A 17,600-nucleotide genomic window follows, 5' to 3' on the forward strand; every position below is an offset into this window, starting at 1 on the left:
GGTAACCCGCACTAGGCAAGCCCCGTGCGACGAGCTCGACTCAGAAGGCAAATCCCCTGCTATCGTAAGCAGGGGGTTTCGAACCTGAGACCTCCATTATGAAAGCCCCATGCTCAACCAATTGAGCCACCCTTGCGGGTTTTTAGTTTTTTTTAACACAAAAAAAAAATGGTGACTCGTAGCTTTCTTTTATGATATTTTAATAAACATGTAAATTATACTCCCACCGTTTTAATTTATGTGAACTTATTTGACTGGGTACAAAGCTTAACAAAAAAAAACTTTTGGACTTGTGATATAAAATACACGAACTAAAAATGAAATAGATTCACATAAATTGAAACGGATGGAGTATTTAAAAATAAGAAATTAATATCCCAATTTACATTGGCAATTAATTCTGACTCTCAGTTTGCAAGACCAACCTTTCTTTATTTTCCTTATAACTTCAAACTAATTTCACTGGGGCATGCTACCACCCAACAAAATCTACTATTCTTTTTGAAATAGAATGATTAGTTGACTTTCATACTACACATCCACCATTCTTTATGAATGAACTCGTTTGTCTTCCATGACAGACATTAAGGAAATTTTTATTCTAATAAGAGCAAAGACATGAAAAAAAATTCTAGTACCTCACTTGAAAAATCAAAGGATAGCAATTTTTAGCAAAAGTAAATGGATAAACAAGTACTTCGAGAGAAACAAATGAAGGCAGTATCCAGCAGTAATATTTTTACTAAAACAGTAACACATTAATCAAGAAACCTAGTCTCAGAATCTAGAAGGCCAAGAGATAATTTGCAAATAGAGATATTTGTTTAAACCAAGGACAAAGTTGAATATCCAAATTTCGAATGGTAGGTAAATCTTTAAAAGGCATCATCCGTGTGCATCTGATGATGCTGCTGATATTAAACTCTCAGAAATCATCATCATCCTCTTCAGCTATGTGTTTAGCAAGCTCTTGTTCTTGTTGTTGTCTCTCTCTCCTCTTCTCAGCACTTTCTTTCTCCTTGTGGGAGTTAGGAGGAAATCGAAGAGCACGGACAGCCTCATTGTGCATATTAAGACAGAAAGCAATTCTTGAGTTAAAAGCAATTTGAGGCTCATTTGTAGAGTATATGTCACCGGTCTCCTTTGACACCATCCATCCATTAGCATGATCCAACGTAGCATCAATTGCACCATCTCGAATTGCTTTGGACACGATACTCTCAGCATCAGCAACAGGGTTTGGAGAATCCAACCGCAGTTTTTTAGCAACATCAACCAGTGAGATCCGAGAGTATGAGATGCTGATGTTACGTAGCCCAGTCCTAATGACATTATGCCGGAGTCTCACAATCAAATTGCTGGTTCGATCTGAAGTGAAAGTGCTGGAGAACTTCTCTGCAACATTCTTAAATAACTCCAGATCTCCTATGCGAACAGCCTGAAAAACCAATAATCATACATGTAATTCAGGATTTGATAGGGGATCCAGGAAAAAAGAGCCAGGGAAGGGGCTGCCGTCCTGACACCTAAGCAGAAGCACCACGAACTATGAATCACCCCCTTTGGATGAAAAAGGTACTCCCTCCGTTTCAATTTGTTTGTCTTAGTTTGACTCCGCGCGGAGTTAAAGAAAATAAAGAAGACTTTTGAATCTTGTGGTCTTAAACTAAAGATGTGTGTAATGTATTAAAATGCCATTTGAATCTTGTGGTGTTAGATATGCCATGTAAGATGTTGAGTGTAAAGAGTTACTATAGATAGAAAGTGGCGTTCTTTTTTAAACAGACTAGAACGGAAAGTAAAACAAACAAATTGAAAAGGAGGGAGTGATAGATTTCATTAAACAGTACCAAAAAGGTGCAAGAAAGAGTACAAACTAGACAATTTCCTTCTATATGTTAAAGGAATGCAAAAGATCTACTATAGAGTTCATATCCAATACAATGTTCTTCCTACACCACAAGTATAGACCACAATGAGTCATCCCTTGTTACCCCTATGACATACGGAACACTGATTCTTCAGGTAAAAAAAGTTAAGTCAATCTTCTCCGCACCAAACCTGTGTTGTGATGGTTCATAATTTTTGATAAGGCAAATAATTTTATTAACAATAGGGAAAGCCCTATATACCCAAAAGACGTAGAGAACCTACACCAAAATATGGTTCCCTGCAGAAGAAACCCAATCTTCTATACAAAAGGTTCATAAACATGTCTCAATTATATTAAGCAAGTTAATAAAATCTTATAAGCATATGCTTTCATTGGACTTGACTCATGCTACAAACAATGCACTGAATGATACTACAAAGTTTTCTGCAATATGCTACATATTGTGACAGATACATATCAAATCAGATGTACTCCCGAGTCTGCTTCTAAATAACGTGCGATGGGTAAACCAAGAAGAACGCAAAGAAATCTTGAGCTACTCTTTTTGTGGTCAATAAAATGAATTACTCCAAGAAAGTCAACTTTGATAAAGTGATCTCAAAGAATTTCTAAAGGTTAATAACGTAATACGTACATTTGTCAGCTCAAAGTATGGCCTTAATGCTTTCTCCATGCCTTTCTGCATAAAGACAGTCCTTTCGGGAATCTCTCCAAGCAACAACCGGACAATAATAGCCCATTTGTTGCATTGAACTCGGAAACCAAGAGCAGCTTGAGGAGCTTTACGAGCAGCTTGAAGAAGAGATTCTTTAGCATCAGTGTACTCCAGCTGGATTGTCCTGATCTTTCCAAGGTAAAAGAGGTACCTGCAGAACTGGAGGATACGAGAAAGAAAGGACGGTGGTGAATGAGGATCAATTTGCAAGAATAAGCATTCTAGACAAATTCTTTGAGCAAATTAGAGAAATTAAAATTGAAAAGTGCAAGTGCACTATAGGAACTACTAATATCAAGCTGCCACGGAAGTCTAAAACTTGGATATGTATCCTTGCACTGATCACAAAGATGAAAGATACTGATATCGATCTGCAAAGCAATCAGCACTATCTAAACTATGTAACACCATGGTGGATCACGTATCAGCAAGAGTGAAAGGAACATTTAAAGGGGCGAAAGCCTATAGTGGATCTAAAAACAGATGAGCACAAAGAGGTGGTAAGTGTGTCGAGAATTGCCTGCTGATTTGAATGAGCTTCAAAACGGGGGGCCTTTGACCTCAATTTCTCTGCTTGATCGTATAAGTTGTAGTGAAGATAATTCCTCAGCAGCAGATTGAGAAGTGTTTCCTGCACCCAAAACAATAATATCAAGTACTCTAAACAACATATCTAAAACAGAAAGACACTAAAGAACTCCTCGATATATGACAAACCTGACCCAACTCATCGTGGCGCAATGTTGCAATCCGGTGCAATGCAAGGAGATTACTGTTGGTAAATTAATGGTTTAATCAGAGACAGGATTAGAAAAGTCAAAAACAAGGGTAAAAACTGTTTTTATCCTAACATGGCATAGATGTTGCATGCAAGCTTGAACCATATAGAACTGAAACTCACCCTCTAATTTCGGAAAGATCGCCAGTAAGTTCATAACATAAGGAGTAGTAGAAGTAAAGCCTAGAAGCTAGTACATCAACAGTCCTCCTGTTGACAGTTTTTAGACGAGCGATACTTGCTGAGGAGCATGCCTTAGCCTGAAAAAGAACCAGGAATAGATTGTAGTTCCCATAAAGCACAAACTTAACATGAAAAAGGCAATTTGACATACAACACAGAAATTTACCCCACCTCGCTGTATTTCTTCTGATCAATTAAGAATATCAAGACAAGTAAGTAGCAATAGATCTCAAGCTCTGGCAAAGGATGCTTGACCGGCACCGGAGTTCCAGAGGTTGCAGTATCAACTTCCATATCATGCTCATCTTCCTGTAACAAAGAAACCATTTGTAAAGCAAAAACCACCCGTAACTAAACTCAAACCACTCGACCCTATTGGAGAGGTTTTTTGTCAGAAGCTCCTGTACTTGTGCAATTGCTGCTAAGGGGAGAAAAACTAATAGAATCCCGAACTTCGTGAGTGAAAATGAAAGTTAAGTGCATATAATTATTTTTCATATGCAATTTAAGTGCGGGCTTAACAAAGGGAACTTGCTTCTAATGTACTACTCTCTCCGTCCCAATTTATGTGGCACTTTTTGCTTCGCGAGAGTCAATTTGACTAATCTTTGAAGCTAAATTGGATTAGTTCAACTCAATATTTAAAAAAAAAAAAAAAAAAAATAGATATTCAAAAACTATATAAAAAGTAGTATAAGTTGTAATTCTTCTCATGTCAATATGATGAAAAATAATCTTAAAATATTGGTCAAAGTTTACTTAGTTTGAATCTCAAACAACGAGAAGTGCCACATAAATTGGGACAGAGGGAGTAATAATTATTCTATCAACCTTCTAGACAAAGCTTCAAGTAAGTTCCACAAGTGCTATGGTGACTAATGGTGCATAAGAGATACTATAATTACCACTAATAGGCCTCGATCCCAAACTAGTTGGGGTCTTCCAAATAAAGCCTCAATATCCACTTTGCTTAAAATGAGCTTGTTTCATTCCATCACTCAATAATTTGGGGCCTTTACAACTTAATTCTCTAGGGGTAAGATCAATAATTTAAGGTTCTTTAGCACTAGAGGTTCTCTTACATTTCTACGGACATACACATCTTGCATAAGAATTCAATTTAGGATAATATACAACATAAAATTGGTCGATACAGGAAAGTCATAAAAACATGGCCAGGAGGACCAAATCCGTGTGTACCACATAACTACATTACCTTGGGTAAGAAGGAAGATAGCCTAGAATGCACCTCGGATCCAGGCACTAGAACATAATTGAGGAAAGCAGTTATTGAAGAAGCCTTTAGCTTCTTCCTCAGTACCATAGTCAGTCTCACAGCTCTCGAAATCCTTCGCACCTCACGAGCATATGCCCCAGTCTCAATCAAGGATGCTATCTCCTTCAAATCTGAGAAAACAACCAAAAAGGGCTAAGGACCCGTCTGTCCATGAGAATTTTTCACTTTTTTCCGGAATAATTTTTCACTTTATTTCAAAAAAAGGGTGTTTGGTTATAAAATTTCCAAATCCAATTTGAAGCTGGATTCCAAATTTGGAAAAGCGCTCCAAACCTATTTTCCAACTCCATCTTCACAAATTCCAAATGAAGTGCTCTATTCTCTCATTTGTATAAAGTATATAACCAAATACAACTCCAGCTTCATAAATTCCAAATAAAGTGAAAAATATTTGAAATCTATGTCCAAACATGGACTAAATATACCCCAATTTTTCTCAGTCTAAGGATGACTATTACTTCAAAAACCAAACCCTGATCTATCAAATTGCCACCCACAAAAAACCCTACAACCAAGATAGAAAAATACCCAAAAGTTCAGTAATATAGATACCAATTCCTTAAAAAGCCCTAACATTGATCTATAAAAATCGAAAACCCATAAATATCCAGTAAAAATAACCATACCCAAAAGATAAAAATAAAAAATTTGTAAATTACACATCGATTTAAAGGAGCGGTGTATTGAGATTGAACTAACGTTGATCTATCAAATCGAAAACCTAGAAATTTCCAGTCGAAAAAACCCAAAAGTTGAGTAATAAAGATGACTATTTGTTAAAAACCCTAATATTGATATCACTATGAAATCGAAAAGCGAGAAATATAAAGTAAAAAGATAAAAAGAAGAAGTTAGATCGAAATTAGAACTTACGGTGCAAGACAGAAGGGCCAGTGGATGTAACGGAATTAGAAAGAGGAGCTTGCTCCTTCATCTCTACGTCTTGAGTCATCGCTCTCTTAACAAATGGGTTGAATTCTGCTTTCTCAAAGAGGCGATGCACTGATAAACCTCACACACTGCTAATGCTCCTTTTGACTATTTTGCCCATGCTACCTTTATAGTTTTTTGCTGTATATTTCTTGCTGCTTACGCTTGAATGTGTCTAGTCTAAATAATACATATTATTTGCTGTTTTAATAAATTGAGTTTGTTTTAAGATATTTAAAATAATTACTAAAATTTAACAAGTTTTGACTAATTTTTTCCAGCTTCACTCTTACTGCTCTAATCAATGAAATGGTAATCAAATGAGACGTTGTAGTGAGAGATAAATGATAATTTAGATAAATCTTTTTTTTTTTTTTTTTTTACTAGACAAACATATTTATAATCATTGATAGCTTGTGTTTTGCATTTTTGTCATAACTCTTTAATTGTATGGGAAATAGAGATATAATTACCGCTCCTTTTTATACCAATAAGTGCATAAGAAAATTAAGAACAATTATTTGGGTGATACCAATATACATATACTTCATGATATAGATTTCAGAAAACTTTAATTGGCGACAATGAGATATTAGTGCAGTTAAAAACAATGGTTCATAGGATCTTCTTTCTTTTCCGACATTCGGTATATGCATTTAATTTTGAGCAATCTATATGAACATGAGTCATGTAAAAGAATTTAAAAAGTGCTGAAAAGATTATTTAATAGTGAGAAAAAAACAAGCGAACCTTATTTCTGGGATGTGGTATTTTTCTATAATTTATCTCAATGCTCAAATATTGGTGGATTCTAACCGCTTTCTTATTTGCTGAAAAAATTCAAAAGTTTAAGAAACACGTCCATGAATTCATCGAACTTATCAAAAGGAGTGGAAAAAAAAACATTTAAATAGCATAGATATGAAAGAGTAAAAGAAAATTTACACTATCAAAAGAATTGTTCCTGAATCATGTATTGAGATAAAAATACTTTTAAAAAACATTTAAATAGCATAAATATGAAAGAGTAAAAGAAAATTTACACTATCAAAAGAATTGTTCCTGAATCATGTATTGAGATAAAAATACTTTTTAAATTCTTTATCAGAAGGGTGGACAGCATTAAGGGGAAAACTAAAAGTAATACAGCTAATTTGAAACAGAGGAAGTATTGTTTCATTCTTTTTGGTAATTAAAGTATTGTTTCATTGCTCTCGAAGAATAAGAAGAAATACATTTCCATCTAATAGAGATATCAATAGACATTACACATAACGTTAACATATCGAAGTACAAACAAATTGATGAGACTGTAGCATGCAGCACTGGTTCTAAGGCCCCGATGTCCACTGTACTCAAATCAGCTCCTATAAGTGGTTATTTGGACACAACAAAACACAGCTTTTTATTCCAACCCCTACATACTCTCTGCCTCCCCACCTCAATATATCACTAAGAAATCCCGAATATTCAGAAGAATGAATGCTGTACCAGACACTTCTGGACTATCAAAATCAACTAAATGAGGATGCGGCTGACATGATAAAAGAGCAAGTCGGCCTAAGATGTACTGTAGATCAGATGCATCCCCTCAATATAAAATGTGTAAATCAGATTATTTGCTCTGCTCAAAATGTAGAAACTAAATTTGGAAGCACATCATATCATTTCTGCAACTTAGCGTTGAGTTTCCGAGTTGTGGTTTGGCTTCACGTTCGAGCTGTCACCAAAGATCGGGTATTTCCCTTGACCTTCTCGCCTACCAAGATCAGGTCTTCTAGGATCTGAAGCATTAGAATTCCTTCCAGAATTAAACTGCTCACTTTTCTTGTACCTATTTTGTGTAGCAACATTGTTCTCATTGCCTGGAGTCCTATCTGCTTGTGGAGAGCTAAAAATACCAAAACCAGAGGATGGAGAACTTCGACCACTAGAATGAGAAGGATGTTGCTCAGGAGACACATTAAGAGGAGACTTCCTCAGGAACTGAGATCCATGGTCTCTAGTATGTGATAAGGTGCTCCTATCCTGTGGTAGTTGCCTTCCTATATCAGATAGGGTGTCCCCTATCTTTGTGCTCCTCGAACCTGGCGTGTTACTAGGAACTGATTTGGTATGTATGGGTGTGTTTATTGGGTCTCTTCTATACCTAATTTCTTCCCCTGACGGACCCTGCAACGTGTTTCCTGATTCTCTTCTGAAACTACTATGCCCTCCAGACAAAGGCACAGCTGCTCCAGCTCGAGAAGAATCATGTGCAAAATCTGAAGAAACATTTGCAGAACGTAGTGTGGCGTCATCTTCATCAGTCATTTCTTCCAGACAGCTATCATCATCACTTTCAACTCTAGATTCTGCAGCATCACAATTTTGATTCAGTTTTAAAGAACTTTCAGGTGCTACTGAATCAGCGTCCTCTGCAGAGCTGGCAGTCTTGTATTCCTTTGACGCTTTCTTTCCCGAGCCTTTCTTTGATGGACCAAACTTAACATGCCTGACAACAATATATGCCTGCTTTTTCTCCACTCTTGGTCCACTTTCAATATAGGCAACATCTTCAATCTAAACAAAACAGCATCCATCGCATGCACAGAACATGAGAGCAAAATAACAAAAAACCAATTAACAATAGCTTCGCACAGGATGCTACAAACAGAATACCAGTACATCTTTTGATGAAAACCAGTATATCATACCAGAGGAGAAAAACGCGATAGCACTGCTCCCAAATCCTCTCCTTCATTGCCCATGGACATGGCTGTACACTGTTCAGGAACACAAAAGATCATAATTGATTATGTAAGTATGGTTGCATTTGATAAATGGAGAACCCAAATATACATTCTCTTGCAATCAACATTATCTGCTTTAGCAAACCCACTGCAGACAATACATCCTCAAGAAATCAATTTCACATTTGAAAAGACATGACATTGCTGCTGAAATACCCTGTCCAAAGCTGGTTTAGATTTCTCATAAAGTAACAAAGGCAAATTTATTGAACTTTCTTGAAGCCAAGCTTCAGGTAAACAGCAGAAGACCCATCCAAGTTGCTTAATATGCACCCTAGTTTTCCAAACATGCATGTAACAGCTCTGTGGAGATCCATAAGAGCCTTATGGAATGAAGTTAAGTGCAACTCCAAGATCAAAGTAGTGAATGGGGTCAAAACCAGATTCTGGAAGGATAATTGGCTTGAGGCTGGTCATCTGGAAACACTATTTCCAGATATATACAACATTGTCTTAGATCATCAAAGGACTGTGGCTGATTTGTGGACACCTCAAGGATGGAATTTCACTTTCAGAAGGCAAATCAATGATTGGGAGATACAAAGAGTGGCTGATTTTCTTAACATATTGCAACAATTTAAGGGACTTCAGGTAGGAGAGGATGTTTTTTGGTGGCTGGGGAATAAAAAAGAGTGTTCAAAGTTAGTTCAGCCTACAGGATGATGAATCAATCAATTCAACAGATTACCAACTGGCCCTGGAAACACATTTGGAGATCCAAAATCCCACATAAAGTTAGCTGCTTTGTGTGGCTTTTAGCTAAAGAAGCAGTTCTTACACAGGATAATTTGATGAAAAGGGGGATAATTTTATGCTCTAGATGTTTCCTATGTGGAGAAACAGCAGAGACAGTTAACCATCTGTTTCTACACTGTAAGTTTACACAACAGCTTTGGAAAATATTTTTAAATCTCAAAGGTATAGCCTGGACCATGCCTAGCAAGGTTTCAGAGGCTCTAAAGAGTTGGGAAGAGGCAGGATTGCAGGCAAAGAACAGAAATAGATGGAGAATTGTCCCTGCCAGCATATGGTGGGCAATATGGAAGGAGAGAAACTCCAGATGTTTTGAGAGTATAGAGAATGGAGTGCAGAAGGTCAAGTTGAATTGTATTTTATTGCTTTGTTTTTGGTGTAATCAGGCCTACTCAGATGATACTATTTCCATTATTGATGTATTAGATTCAATATAGGATTAGAATAGTAGAATCTTGGAGTACTTTTGTAGATATGGTTTCAGTACAACCTATGTACTGTTTTGTTCATATGGAATACAATACAGTTACCAGTTTCAAAAAAAAAAAAAAAACATGCATGTAACAGCCAGAGGCGGATCCAGGATTTAAATTATATGGGTTCAATCTTAAGATTTTTAGCATTGAACCCATTATATTTTTAAAGTTAGGGGTTCATATCTACTATTTATTGCAATTTTAATAACTTTTTACACATAAATTTAGGCTCTGCGTCGAAAGTTTGGGGTTCAATTGAACCCCAAAGTTATAGGCTAGATACGCCTCTGGTAACAGCGGACCGGCTCAGCTCCATAATGATTGTCACAGAAAATAACAAATAGAAAAAAGTAGTGAAAACCAGCATCCTACCTAAAAGCGGCTTTAATATGTTTCAGAAAAATCCAAGAAATATATGCAAGAAGATTGAATTAAACTCAGCAAAATTCAAATGCATGTGTTACCAAACCAGCCTGTCAACCTTAAAAGTTATAAATGCTCTATGACATGCACAAAAAAGGACATCTTGTGGCATGTAATGGTCTTCAAATTTCAATCTCGTCTAGCAAATTTAAGCAATTGATTATATTGAAACTTTTACCTAATCAATTAAATTAGATCATCCACCTTTTTGAACCACTAAGAACACGTTGAAGCAACATGAGTGAACTGAGGGGCTATTTTCCTCCCTTGTCCTTCTTTTATGAGTTAAAATTGATCGTTCAACAAGAGACCATTTTATGTTATTTGATAACCGAGAAATCCCTGAGTGTCGGTGGAGTGGATAATGGGTCGTCCCTCTACCCTTCTCCACTTAAATATCAGGCTTTTGTTTGTGTTTTGTCAGCGGCAAGGTTTGAACTCGTGATCTGCACATAACCCACATATCACATATTGCACTTTTACTGTTAGACCAAAGCCCCTTCCCCCCCCCCCCCCCGGGACACCCTCTGACCCTCTTTTATTCGCCAGGTTTTCCTAAAACAGAAGATGACATGATGCAACAAACTGAATATAGGTGCAGCCAAACAAACACAACATTGCGAGGCTTGTTTCCTATGTGTCTTTGTGTGTGTTGTTGTTTTTTTTTTTTTTTTGGGGGTGGGGGGTGGTTAAAGGCTAAGCAAGTACCTTCACTCGATAGCCACGCTCCATCATTCGTTTAACTGTATCTGCTTTAATTTGCAAGTCTTTCTTTTCCTGCGTTAGAGAGAGAGCGAGATATCCCACATTTAGTTTCAAGGCATCGTAAAACTAAGAACTGCAAAATCTCAAACAATTTTCAATTATGTGGTGTGCTTCCATGGTTTTATTTTCCTCAAAAGGTGGTATCCTTTTTAAGTTTCTTCTATTTAAGTAAACAGCTACCCAGAACCAATCACTTAGGCTTTGGCAAATAGTCCGTACAACACCAAAAAAAAATAAAGGCATCTGATTCACAATACGAAACCTGTTAAGAAATATACACTCCGGTCTACCTAACAGAAGATTATCATATGCTCCTTTAAGAATCTGGCATCTCATATTTTAGAAAAACACCATCAAAAGTAGTCATAAGAACTCCACTGATATAAAAATACCAAATTTTTGTGCAGAGTTTGATAAAAGTCTTAGTCCTATTCTAGTATAGTCATGCGCAAGGAACTGGATCTGAAAAATCAAGATAGGTCATGGGAATGATATAAAAAGAGGAAAACAAGCAAGAGACTTACAATTTTACCGACAAATCGGACTTCTTTACAATCTCCCTTCTTCAAAGTTAACTCAGACTGCAAAATATTACAAGAAAAATCAAGTACTGAAGACAATTAATTAAAACAGAGGCAAAAAGACTGCTAGCCACTACACAGCGTCCCTTTCCATCTGAATTTTACGCATACCAGTTTTATGCTAATTATCTCAAGGCAAACAAAACATTGCCAAAACATTGGAAAGGAAAAACCATTTATGCATGCGACTGTAGGAGGTTACTCTATAAAAAGTCAGTATAAATTGACAGTTGGACATGGATCTTTGACATCCAGAGGTTAAGAACTACTATGATATTATTCTATTTTGATATATAAGAACTACTATTATTTGTTCTGATCATTTTTTACAGTTTTAATCATGCATATCAGATTTTCAACATCGTGGACGCAGTTCCACATATGAGAGACTTATGTGACCTAAAAAAAATATCCAGAATACGTTAACACTGCAACTTCCGGTAGACAGCCCATACATAATTTTAACTAGCCAAAGTTGCCATCAGTAAGAATACCAAGGACTTTCAAGTTCAGTTTCTATGTGATCGGGAGAGATTTTACCATTGAATTTACTAATACACCTGCTTTTTCTAAATATAAGCATACATCAAGTATGAATATCATCATTAAAGACCCAGTATCTGAACAAGCGGATCCAATCTTCAATTCTTGAGGTCACTTGACTTTAAAGAATTAGTTTGAACCAAAATAATGGAGGTAGCTTCATTGAGCTCGACTCCATCAGACTTTTCCAAAGTCGACCTTCAACTAGAATTGATAGGCTTTCAAACTTAAACAAGTTTAACTTCACCATCAATACCACATTCATATGATGTTAAAGCTAATGATTGAAACAGATACAGCATGATTCACCAATTAACTGACGCTAGCAACACCGCAAAAACACAGGCATTATGAAGGGAGAGCGTGCCTTGCTTTTTTTAGCACTGTCCTTTAATTGTTGTTGATATTGTTCTTTGTGGTAATCCATAATTTTGCAGACAGGTGGTTTGGCATTTCGTGACACCTGCAAAATCACAGAAAAATGGATCAGCAATGCCATTTGTTCCGAAGATAAGGTCCAGGCATATCATTTGACAAGAGAAGTTGTAACATTAGAGAGATATTTCACATTCGAAATATCTTCAATCTGGACTAAAGAAACAAGCTTTCTTTTTCCCTAATTGACCTCCCATTCAGCATATAGTAAAGAATATTTATGAAAATTTGATTAATTCACTTTCACTTCTTCACATTTGCTTTCTTGTCTTGCCAGAAGATATCGGGAGAAGTATAAACTTCCAGTAATGGACGTAGGTACGTCCTCCTTATCCTGATTTCTTAAGTTTCAGTAGCCGAAAATGTCGCACTTGATATTCAAACACCTAATCTTCACATATCAATACTACTTAAAATTGGTTGTAAAACTACTTTAAAGGGCTTGTGTAATAAGACTACCTTTTCAATATAATCTTCTCTTAGTAGCGAGAAAGCCAAGAAAATATCTTGGTATACATTTCTTCCAACAACAATAAGCCTTTTATGTTTCTACAAACTAGACGTCTTTACACTAGGATCTTCTCTGAGCAATCCTCTTACTCAGTCCATGAACAGATTTCAGTCACATTTCGCCCACGGCCTATGTAGAAGACCCCAAAATTCCAACAAAATCGAATTAATATGAATTTTCAAATCATGGATGTTTTAGTGTCTATTGCAAATGAGTTGACAACTAACCAAAATAAGATCCACCAAATTGATAAAATCAGTTTTTTATTGTATTTTCTTGTTAGCGCCACTTAACTGCATATTGAGCTGCTTTGAGGTGAAATCAGAAATGAGGATTACAGAAATGAGTATACAATACAAGACATGAATGATGAGTGCAGATCAGTCAGGAAAGGGAAGAATGATACAGGAAGCAACTGTCCTATCAACAAGAAACGAGCAAGATCAATATGACAGACTAGCTCAATCATTTCAATCGCTGCTTATGAACCAGAAAAGATATTCAGTGAGAAAGTTTATTTTCCTCATTGTGTTGTTGTGAGTGAGAAAGTTTATTTTCCTCATTGTGTTGTTGTGTTATAATAAGCACTAATTTGACACTTGTGTTAGTTTATCCTAGTATCGCTCCTGTTACTGTAAGTAAGCCTCACGATTGACACTTCTTTACCTCCACCAAATCAAGGTTGAGACTTTTTGCAAGTTCCCAAGCTTCACGTATTGACACTACGCGATGACCTGCAAAAATGCAAAGAATGAGAGCTGAAAGGAAATCATACGAAAGGAACAAAAACAGTGTCATATAATAGCAATTAATACACACTGAATTCTGAGAGAGGGGTATAACAGTTTGAAAAATGCCAACTGCTTGACTTAAATCCATAGCATAAAACTCCCAAGTTACTTCTCATTTTACGTATTAAGGGACAAAATTCAAAACCAAATCTTTTACTTATTTTATTTTTTAAACAGAATTTAACACAGAGTAATAGAGGAAAAGTGTACAACGAAAAGGCCATGAGCATATTATGTATGTTTTCAGGTAACTAGGTCATAATGCTGTCGACATGAAGTCTAGGCTAAGCAAAAATATGCTGAGTTTTATGTGCAGCTCAGAATTGATTCTTTTAATAGGTTAGAATTGATTTTCACTTCGACAAAGTCCCATTTCAATCACTTTAAGATTCGGCTTTACAGATAATTTCAGATTCATCTGATTACTGGTTTTATAATTCCGAGACTTCAGGCATAGAGTATCTCAAACTTGATGAATGTAGTCCTTTGCTTGGTCCAGAATTTCAAAAGCAACAATGTTTTATACTAGATCTACTGCTTGTTACGTATTAGAGCATCCAGCAATTCTACAACACATTTTAATATTTACTATGGCGCATAAAGAATTGTTCAAATGTTCATTAATCTTTCAACCTTCTGCACATGTTAACCCAGCACCAAACTGTTGCTGATTTCTTGGTTCCATGGTAAAATGCTTTCCTATGTTTTCAGCCATGGCAGTTAAGAAAATAAAGCAACTAAAGTGTTTCTTTTCAATCTGTTCCATTAAGCATTATACTCTCTACAACAACCAAGTGATCAAATGATTCTACCTTCCTTTATTCACAATCACACAAAACTTCTTGTTCCATTAAGCAACTGTAAGTCATAACATGCCAAAATGAGTATCCTAGTTATGGATATGTTGGTAACATACTCACACCCCAAACAAATTTGACTATTTAATTAGCAATTTGAGATTTTTCAAAGAGAGCTATTTCTCAAAATTACATCTTATATGACAACCGTTTCAAAATTTGGAAGTCAAATTCCACAAAAATCATGTCTTTTCTCAACATTAAGCCTGTACTACAATATTACGACAAACTTAACGTCTTGCTTCATAAAAATCCGACCTTCCTTCTTCATAAAACAGATAGAAAACAACAACAACAATGACAAAGAAAAAGGGAGAGCTGAAGTTCATTACAACATAGAGCTGTTTCTCGAGATTATATCTGATATGAATACACTACTAAAATTTGAAGTCAAATTCCACAAAAATCATGTCTTTCCCTCAACATTAAGCACAATATATATTATATTACAATACTACACGAACTTAGCATCTTGCTTCATAAAAACCTCATAAAATTCGACCTTCCTTCTTCAGAAAACAAATAGAAAACAACAACAACAAAGAAAAAGGAAAAGATGAAATTCAAAATAAAATCACCTTCATCAACGACAAGCCTAACAATATCTGCGGTAATTTCGCGATTCAATCTGGGACCACTCGTATCCTTCTCTTCTTTCCTCGTCTTTGCCTGCAAAATCAATTACACTAATCACTACACGCAACATTCGTGTTCCTATCTGTTGGTCTTTTAAAAGATAGTGCATCAAAACGGTCGAAAATATTGATTGAAAATGTCTCTCAAAAAGCATAGGAGGGCTTTAAATAGCCAACTTAAAACAAAAAAATCTGCATAATTTAATATTCAAAAGAACTAAAATATCTCAACAAACTAATCTATCCAATAGAAATTTAAAATTCAAAAATTATATTCATCCCAAAACCTAAAAAACTTATTACATTAAAAAAAAAATTACTGCAGTAACAGGAAGCAATTTTCAACGGTATCAATGGACATAAAATAACAACGTGATCTTGACTGATTAGTTACCTGTACAGGTGCAGCGAAACACCTAACACTTTGTGTATATTCGAAGGGACTTTTCGGGATAGTTAAGTTAGAGTTACTGAGTGAAGCACCGGCAATGAGTGAATTGGAAACATTGCATTGGAAATAGCATCTTTGTAGGTGAATTGATAGGGTTTTGATTTTGGAGTTGTTCACTCTATACCAAAACGCCATTGTTGCTGTGTGAGCCCTAGTCCCTAAACATTGCCATTGGAAGGTGGAGAAATATTGCTCCGATTGGTGAATCGGGTTATGCTGGAGAATCCGAACTATTTTGGGCTTCTAGTTGGGCCTTCTCAAATCAATTCGGGTCATTTCCAACTTTTCCTATTATTTTGTACTGCTCTTTAATTTATGGCCCTTACAACAAACAATTTATATTTTTATATCATAATACCCCACAAGTTATGTCCCGTGACCTTAAATGAATTTATGACCCACTCGGCATAACAAAATATAAAGATTGGACATTTGAAGGGTAAAAATTAAAGACCAGCCCATTTAAAGGTAAAATGTAAACAGTTTCTTCAATCAATACATCTGAAGGGTCATTTGCATTTTCCCTCCCTATTTTGTGCTTCGTCTTAAATTTTTTCGCTTCAAGATAAACAACTTTTTGCGTGGCCATAATATCCCACAACTTATTCTCCGACCCTTAAAGAATTTATGCTTAACTTATCGCTAGGCATAAGTTCGATTTTGAAGGAAAAAAAATAAAGATAGGCCCATTTGAAGGGAAACCGTGCAATTTCTTAAGGGAAAAGGACACTGTATGTCCACACTGCCAAACTAATCCCACATTTAACCACTGTTTGGGCTTAATCCCACTAGGTGTCCGGTCGGCCCAAATTAATGTCAAAAAATGGCCGATCGGCCCAAAATAAACAGCCCAGGCGCTTAAAAAAAAAAACTTTTTGTGGCGACCACTAAAGAGTTGCTACAGCATATACAAATGTTGGAATTATATATACACTTTATATACAAGAATTATACATTTTATATACATATGCTGGAATTAATCATACATTTATTATACATAAATTATACGTTAATCCCAGACCCCACATGGACACATGGTGGGATTATACTGGGCTTGTTGTTGTTGTTGTTGTAAATTATACGTTAATTATACATTTATTATACACATATTATACAATAATGATATGATATTTATTTTTAACATATACAATAGTGATACATATTATATACCACAATGATACGGTTTCTATAATACAATTTTTATACGTATGGTACACTTTTTATACAAGATTGATACAGTTTATATACACATGCTTGAATTATATATACACTTTCTATACGAAAATGATACATATTATATACAAAAATGATATAATTTTCTATTCTTTACCGGGTAGTTGTACTGTGCTGATACACAATATACACAAATGATACGTATTATATACAAAAATGATACATACCTTACTGATTCATATTTTATACAGTTTCTATACATTACAGATAGGTACTGATACATATTTTATACACAAATGACACATATTATATATAAAAATCGCCTCAAACATTTTTGTGTTTGGGTTTTTATTTGAAAATTGTCTTATTTAAGTTTTGGCTAGTGGATGAGATTAGTTTAATTGCTACATTTTGAGTTTGGGAAAAATTGGATTAGAGGGTGGGATTATTTATGGCCGACCGGCCATATAGTCCTTTTCCCATTTCTTAATCTGAATTCAATTTTGGGCTTCTAGTTGGGCCTTCTCTAATCAATCTGAATTCAGTTTTGGGCTTCAATTGGGCCTCTCTCTCCTACTGTGAATATGACTTTTCTTTTACACACATGCAAATCTTTG

The 17,600-nt window shown here is 35.6% G+C and overlaps 2 protein-coding genes across 2 annotated transcripts; both read right to left on the bottom strand.

Annotated features, from left to right (window-relative positions):
* Nucleotides 1-619: 619 nt before the first annotated feature.
* Nucleotides 620-5,922, bottom strand: LOC132599343 (probable 26S proteasome non-ATPase regulatory subunit 3). The gene is made up of 8 exons (XM_060312666.1): nucleotides 5,741-5,922; nucleotides 4,787-4,977; nucleotides 3,742-3,879; nucleotides 3,511-3,647; nucleotides 3,327-3,381; nucleotides 3,130-3,240; nucleotides 2,529-2,768; nucleotides 620-1,438 (listed from the first exon to the last, which is right to left on the bottom strand). Exons 1-8 carry the CDS (start codon nucleotides 5,817-5,819, stop codon nucleotides 926-928), a joined length of 1,464 nt encoding a protein of 487 aa, XP_060168649.1. The 5' UTR covers nucleotides 5,820-5,922; the 3' UTR covers nucleotides 620-925.
* Nucleotides 5,923-7,019: 1,097 nt separating this feature from the next.
* Nucleotides 7,020-16,004, bottom strand: LOC132599345 (translation initiation factor IF3-1, mitochondrial). The gene is made up of 8 exons (XM_060312669.1): nucleotides 15,754-16,004; nucleotides 15,303-15,393; nucleotides 13,743-13,810; nucleotides 12,498-12,593; nucleotides 11,531-11,587; nucleotides 10,950-11,018; nucleotides 8,494-8,562; nucleotides 7,020-8,359 (listed from the first exon to the last, which is right to left on the bottom strand). The coding sequence occupies exons 1-8, from the start codon at nucleotides 15,943-15,945 to the stop codon at nucleotides 7,475-7,477; spliced, it is 1,527 nt and encodes a 508-aa protein (XP_060168652.1). The 5' UTR covers nucleotides 15,946-16,004; the 3' UTR covers nucleotides 7,020-7,474.
* Between the last annotated feature and the right edge of the window lie 1,596 nt (nucleotides 16,005-17,600).

Source organism: Lycium barbarum, chromosome 6 (assembly GCF_019175385.1).
Source record: "Lycium barbarum isolate Lr01 chromosome 6, ASM1917538v2, whole genome shotgun sequence".
NCBI classification, from domain to species: Eukaryota; Viridiplantae; Streptophyta; class Magnoliopsida; order Solanales; family Solanaceae; genus Lycium; species Lycium barbarum.